Source organism: Opisthocomus hoazin, chromosome 24 (assembly GCF_030867145.1).
Source record: "Opisthocomus hoazin isolate bOpiHoa1 chromosome 24, bOpiHoa1.hap1, whole genome shotgun sequence".
Lineage (NCBI taxonomy): Eukaryota > Metazoa > Chordata > Aves > Opisthocomiformes > Opisthocomidae > Opisthocomus > Opisthocomus hoazin.
Window position 1 is genome coordinate 7,520,041 of NC_134437.1, and position 7,455 is coordinate 7,527,495.

The 7,455-nt window shown below is 43.4% G+C and overlaps 1 protein-coding gene across 2 annotated transcripts in view; it reads right to left on the minus strand.

Moving 5' to 3' along the window:
- The window catches only part of FLI1 (Fli-1 proto-oncogene, ETS transcription factor), an 88,477-nt gene extending 81,611 nt beyond the window's left edge, over positions 1-6,866 (minus strand). Inside the window, exons 1-2 of one of the 2 annotated variants that reach the window (XM_075442483.1) lie at positions 6,528-6,866; positions 4,434-4,515 (exon numbers count right to left, since the gene is read on the minus strand). In XM_075442483.1, coding sequence (XP_075298598.1) covers positions 4,434-4,472 — 39 coding nt within the window. In that variant the 5' untranslated portion in view covers positions 4,473-4,515; positions 6,528-6,866. Of the gene's footprint in view, positions 1-4,406; positions 4,516-6,527 lie in introns of both variants that reach the window. The other variant, XM_075442482.1, reaches the window with a different exon arrangement.
- Positions 6,867-7,455: the final 589 nt, after the last annotated feature.

Consider the following 7,455-nt stretch of genomic DNA (forward strand, 5'->3'; position numbering starts at 1 on the left):
GGGTCGGAGCCGGGAGTGAGCACGCTGCCTCCCCCGAGAGCTCCGGCTCTGCGAGGGTCCAGGGCGTCCCCCGAGCAGTTTCTAGGGAAAATCCCGATATATCCCCTCTCGGGAGACTGTTTGAAATATCACTCCCAGGCGCGGCAGAGGAGAGGAGGGGAAAAGCAGGGGTGATGCCAGGGTACCCGCTCCTGTGTGATGGGGAGCGTTACCGCCTTCTCCTCGGACTTCTTTCCCCTGCCCAGGCCAAGAGACTTCACCCAGGGGGTCCTGCCTGAAGCTGGCAGGGCCGGCACCTGGAAAAGGGGCTGCGGGAGGAGGGAGGTTCGCCCCGGCCCCGGGGTGCTCTGCAGAGCCGCGGGAGCTTCAGGCGCTGCCCTGGGGAGGGCAGGGCAGGAGCTGTGTTTGCCAGCTGGGGAACCGAAAGCAGAAGCAATCACTTTCTCTGTGCGAGGAGGGGAGCGACAGAAGAGGAGATAAGCGCTTGGATGTTGCCGGAGGGCAGAAGAAAAGCCCCGGTGAATAGCACACCCCAAAATTGTTCTTGTACCGCGTTTACACACATATTAAACCACAAACTGGCAGTGCAGAAGGGGAGCGAAGACCGCTGTGGCCTGGAGTAGCTTGTGGCAATGGTAGTAATTAAAAATTCAGTATTCAGAGGTCATGCTGCTTTGCTTATAGTCCTAATTCTTTCCATATCCCTAAAATCAGGAATCCAGTGCTGTCTTTTAAAATATAATTTCCCAATTATAGTACATGTTTCATTCTCTAAAGTCAAATACTCATGTTTAGATGAGATTAGCACCCTCTGATATACTGTAAATTATCAAGTACTTGCAGATCAGTAAGCCCCACAATGACATGAGGAATAGAAATATTTAATCAGTTAGGTAGAATAAACCAATAACGATCAAAACAACTTTTTATGTTTATAATTTCCTACCCCTCTATCACGTTAAGGCCCATACAAGACGCATGTATGAGACAGAAGATTGCATACTCCTGTCATGAGGTTATACAGGATCTTTAAACAGTGCTTTAGATACAGATCCATACGTGGTTGTGATGTAAATCAAGGTTGTAACACCAAGAAACTGAACTTCGCCACTATGACCCAACAGAAACCATCCTTGTTAAAACAAACCATTTGAAAAATTAAATTCCCCTCTTCCTCCTCCAGCTACCCAGTCTCACACCTCCCTTTGGCGTTTTGAAAGCCATGACAAGAAAAACTGTGGCCTGAAGGTTTTCCTAGGCTATTTTGCACCCCAGGAGTACGACAGCGAATTTGTTCCTCCTGGGAGCTCCCGTGGAACACCCTGCCAGCAACCCCCTCTCGGTGATAACATTTACAGACGAGGCATTTTTCTGTACAAGGCATAGAACAAACATAAATCTTACATACATGGTGCACTTGAAGAGGATTTATAGAAGACATTGATCCCAATCTTGCTTTTTGTGCTGTGTAATGGGGGTAGTACACACAAAGCCAGCTGAGATCCCACAAAAGTAATAAATAAAATACTTCTCCCTCCCACAGGACAAGCAAATAAGTTTTTCTGGAGAAGGAATGACATGAAAGAAAATAATAACAAAAAGACCTGGGAAGAGAGAGGAATTGGAACTTGACCTCCTGTTTTTCAAACTTCTTGCTCACCACGACTTGGGAAGTCCTCAAATATCAGTGTGGGGAAGCAGAAAAGAGAAGGCAGGTGCTGTCTAAACCCTAAACAGCACCTTGTTCTTACACAGCACTTTCATCCACACTCTAAAGATGAAGAATTAGAGGAACAGAGAGTTGAAGTGTCTTGCTCAGTAACACCAAGCCTACTCCAGCAGGGCTTGGATCCATTCCCGCATTTCCTCAGCATCTGCCTAGATTACTAGTCAATCCCACCTCTTCCACAAACCAGGCACCATCAGAACCTCTCTGCTGGCCCTGAATGTGATCCAGTCAGTGGAATCTGTCACCAAACTCAGAAAGGCCAAAGATTAACCTAACCTGTGTGTTTAAGGCTCTGATTCTCCTGAATTTAAGCATGTTCCTACTTATGAGCAGAGCCTCACTAATCTGAATGAGCTACCCAGGTACCCTTTTGGACCACTGGTACTGAATTGCCCAACTTAAAACTTCTACGAGTTAATGGGAGGTGTTTCCTTTGTCTTCAGAAGACTTTGGATCAGTCTTAAGAGACTTCTGTCAAAATCCTGTGGAGTTTTTTAAGAACAGGAACAAGTCATTTCCCCAATGACATTGGTGTGAATGAAACTTTACAGACAAAATACCAAAGACAAGATCCTTGGGCAAAATAACGGCAGCTGATGATGAAGGGGTGTAATAAAAGGCAGAGTTCAGCATCACACAGCTCACTTATCCCTCCACTGCTGAAACGCTGGATGTAAGTCCAGCCCGAGGAGTTCTTCCTGGTGGACAAAACACATACTTTTGTGAAGAGAACTTTGTCCAAGCACTTTGCCTGCAGGATTGTACTTAATGAGAAGGCTGTCCTGACAGAGTTAGGGACAGACTCACTCAATCCTGCTGGAATGTGAAATTATTTAGGCCTGGATCTTGGTTCCACTTAATTCAAAAGGAATTTTGCTACTAACTGGGGCAGCAGCTGGATCTAGCCTCACAACAAAAGGCAACGATACCATAATATAGGATGTCAAAGGGCCTTCATCTCTTCATTGTAAACAGAACACATCTAAGATCATTTCCCACATACGGGAACTCCAAAGAGAAATTAATGCTAAATCTGGGGACAGACTGTGTAAGATGTTTCTTTACTTGAACTTCGAGTGAATTTGCTTTCGTGAGACTTGAATTTCATTTGTTTTTCAGAGAGTTTCTATTCTTCCAGAATCTGGTCCAAAACTACATGAATTTAATAAGCAAAATTAAATCACCAACATTCCCTGAAATGCTGAACTAGGAGTGTCGTTTTGGGGGATATCAGCTGAATGTGAACCTTGACCATTGTTGGTCATATTTGCTCTGGAAACCTGGTCCAGAGAGCTGCACGAGTTCACCCAATCAGGGCACAGAAGTAGCGCCACATGATCTGGGAGTCATCCCACCAACCTTGCATTTCAAATACTAATAGTCCTAGCAAACTGCCCACAAAATGAGCTGTAGCCTAGGGATCATATACAGAAATCATTCAGTCAATCATTTCCAATAATGTGTATGTATATGAAAATCACAATTGGCGCATGGATCATTGACTAAGGGGAGGAGGGGGGAAAAAAAAAAAAAGAGACACGAAATTCCTGTAATAAATTATTGACTACAAATTATCCACCCAGCTCTAGTTAACACCCTTCTGTGTTTCTTCAGCCTGGGAGAGAAGTGGCTTGTGTTTTAGATTTTCCCTAAGTGCTGTTGCATGCAGGGTTTGCCTTAAACGTGTAACCCAGATGTCCCAGGCTTGGTTTATTTACATTCTTGGGAACCGTTGTGGAAAAAACCTATATGATGTCAAAAATAATATAGTACTCAATTTGCTTATAAAGGGACAAGGCTGTGCCAATGCTTCTTTGGCATTTTTTTTAATCTCATGGAAGAGACAGAAGTGGCCCATCAAAATACACTCTAAGATCCTTTTTTTTTTACATAAAAAAAACGCAAACAACTATGCAGAATGCAGGATTTAGTAGTATTTGGCATTAGCCGGTATCAGTAAAACCGACTGAAGTCAGTTTGTCTACTAAATTGTACAGAAGCATTGCTCAAGGAAAACCATAAGTAACACTGTGAAAGAAATCCCAGTATTATATAGCATTGCCTCGTGTGACAATCCATTTCTCCAGTAACTGAAAGAGATGTTTTGGTTTAACTTGTTAAATATTTTTCCCCTCTAAATCCATTTTGAAATGTACCTTTCAAAAAACATAACTTCACATATCATCTTGCATATTGAATTCAGTAGTTGGCACAGCAGAGAAGTAGAGGGATATTAAATGAAATTTAGCTCTGGTTCAAGACTAAACGGTATCTAGGAAATCAGAAAATTGGAAGTCAGTTTAAGAAACCGCTATGATATAACATTGGTAGCACACCACTGCTATCATTGGTTTCAGAGCAACAAACCACTACTATAATGTCATTCAGGACACCCTCACTATAATACTAGTTATAGCATAACCCAACAAACCAAGCATCAATGCATTATGAAAGACAAGACTACTTTAACATATTGTTGGTCCCTGATGATATAACTTTTGACTCAACCCTGCGTATTTTCAGGATGGTAACCGTGATACTTGAGACTCTAACCCCTCTCCCATCAAAGGCAGAGGGATTTTTTTTTTTCCCTGCTAAATGCAATGAGAAGAGGAAAGAGATTTTCAACTAACACAAACGATTGTGAATTTTGGAGGATTGTAATTTTTGACATTACCTGTTTAAAGATGCTGTCATGTCTTACCTTGACGTAAGACGAAGTGTCTGGTACAGTCTGAAACATCCTTACTTGTTTAATAGATATATTTAAAGGTCCTAAAATTGACCTGAAAGTAAAAAAAAACAAAACATATATATATACGCATAAAAGTAAAGAAATAAAACGTTGTTTAAAAAGTAAGAATAGTAATAAAATTTAAAGAGAAGTGATCCAGCATTTAAACGTACCCCTTCAAGAAAGGACACAGAAAAACGTCCACCGCAGTAACTACAAGTCAAGTAATAGACAAGACTTCATAAAGCAGGATTTTATTTCTACATTTTAGCAAGTCTGGTTTTGCTTTTGGATTCCACTTCCCCCCCCGCCCCTCCAGGAAAAGAGCCTTCTTCACTTTCGACCAGAGCAGAGGGAAAAGTTTGACATTTGATTAACTGAATTTCTTAGCCAACAATTAAAAGCCAGCTGAAATACTCGTGTTTTCATGTCGAGACCAGTTAACCCTATTGACTTGTATCCAAGGGTTTCACTTGGCTAAATGAAGGGCAGTTGCCTTTCGTGACTCATTGAAACCATTCCGAGCCATTAGCCTGCCGGCCTCTATTGATTTAAAGAACCTTTCTCACTAATAATAATTAAACAATAAATTAGAAATAAAATTAGCAAGCGGAAGTATCATTCCAAATAGCAATAAACCCCCCCGCCCCCCAGGGTTGTCAATCTCAGCCCTTCTATTTCGGATAGTGCCGCTGCTCAGCCGAACATAGCGGTGCTTTATCTCAGGCTTGCATCAATGCAGTACATCTGTTTTTCTGTACTTCTAAGACTTGATGATCTCCTGATGAACAGGTTTTTTTGCCTCTCTCCCCCTCCAAGTCATCACTGCAAAGTTGCAGAGATTAACAACGATCGTGAAAAATGTAATAGTGTGTGGGAAAATAAATCTGCAGTCACTAAAATATCCGACAACTTTTTTTCCTGCCCGCTCCTCTCAGGGTATTTAGTCCCCTCGGAAAGCGCCAGAAAGCTATTAGCTTACTGTAATTAGTGCATCGTTAAGAAGCACGAGCCTCCCCCCCGCCCTTAGCATGCAACTCCTAAGTGCTGCTATTCTGACGGTCCCATTATCCCGGGGTGGGAAGGGAAAAGTTAGAGATGTAGCCAGAGTTTACAACAGAAAAATTACACCACAGAATTAGAAAGAAGCATCAAGAGATGCGCACAAGCGGTCAGTACTCCTGGGATGGTTTTCTTTGCAAGCTCTTCAGGAAAAGCTGTGGGGTCCTAACTTTGCAGCTAGTTCAGTTCGGCCAGGTCTAATGCAACCCAGGCACGGGTGGTTAATGACGGAACAGCCTTCGTTTGCTTAATGAAGGAGCCCGCGCCGGAGCTGTCTGCTCCCCGAGCTGGGGAGCTGCCACCCCGCCGGTGAGAGCCTGGCTCAGCGCCCGTCCTCGCCCCCCGCCACGCCAAAGAGCCGGGGAAACACCGCCGTGCCCCCAGAGCCAGCGCCGCCGGCTCGCTTTGAAACATCTGCCCATTGGGGGGAAAAAAATAGAGAAAGAAAGCAAAAAACCCCACAGCCCAACAACTCTGGAAAACAAAAGTGCGTTATCTGCACGTATCCCCCCCTTTTATTGATTTTTAAAGCATTTACTACGCGGCCAGCTGGCACAGAAGGGCAACCGATTATAAAATCGACAATGTGTTTCTGATAAGTACAATTCTTTTTTCTGTCGTCCTCCCTCCTAACACATTCCAGTTTCTTTTGCTTCTGAGCTTGCAACGGGGGGTGGGGGTAGGCAGAGTTGAGGGACAAGGTAATTTTGCTTAGCCAGTAAATATTCTAGGGTCAAGGATTCACAGATCGGTTTTCCTCTGCTCCCCTCTTTACCCCTGATTAGCGCTCCCCCCCGCCCCCCTTTACCTCCCTCTTATAATCGCGCGTGTTCATATAAATAAATACATCTGCATATTTGGAGCCAGACTCAAGAAGTCTGCTGTGGATTATTTATCAACCGTATTGCCCTGCCAGCATCAGTGGCAATATAAAAGGGCCTCTTAAACTACTTTTAGATTCGCCTCTTCCTTATTCTTATCACTATTATTTAAATGACTCACCTTTTATACCCTTTCCCCTCAACCAGTGGCAGACCAGTTTGTAAAGATCCAGGTTGAGACCAAAAATAAAACTCCCCACCAGTTCGGGATGACTACCCTGCCGCTGCAGTTTTGCAAAGAGGAGAGATTAAACTTGTTAGATCCAAAGCAGCGCTGAAGTTAAAATTCCCAGCCCATCCAGACAGGCTGCATCAACCAGGCATTTCCTCAGGGGGCTTCTGTAATGCTTTCAGCTCCAGGACGTGCTTTCCTTTCCCTCTCTATGCTCTCTACTTTTCATTTGATTTCCGTTTTCCCCCTTATCAATACTTCAGCTGTTCCCTCAGATTAATCACGGCTATGTGACATCTTCGCCCAATGAGCCTGCCTGGCGCTACTCGCAACTTTAAAGAACACACACACACAACAAAAAAAAAAAAAAAAGGAAAAAAAATTCACAACTTTCTTAAAAAAATATTGCTGAAGAGTCAAGCCAAAAAGAGACGCTGAGTGGAGCTCAAGTGCTGCTTTAAATCCCCCTTTTAAATAAGGAAGTTTCAAATATCCGTTTTTAAATCATCGTTCCTTACTTTGAGCTGTTTTCCCTGACTCTTACCTTGAAAATAGTTAACCCATTTCCCCCTGAAGCAGAACTGAAAATATGACAGACGACGCTGCAGATGCACATGGCTGGAAATGGGAGATGAAATCGCCTCGAAACTATTCTCTAGACTGGATCAAGAATTCAGACTTCTCTCTGCAAGCCGAAACCTCCAGATCCTCTTAGCTATTTAATAATACTCTGTTAGTAACGCATTTAGGGAGGGAAAGGAAGCACGTCTTCAGTTCAGGGATATTTTTTTCCCCCAACGAGCTCACGTTTCTGGTGCATATTATCATCTCAGACGGATTTGCAGACAATTTTTTGCACTAACCTGGGGAAGAAACT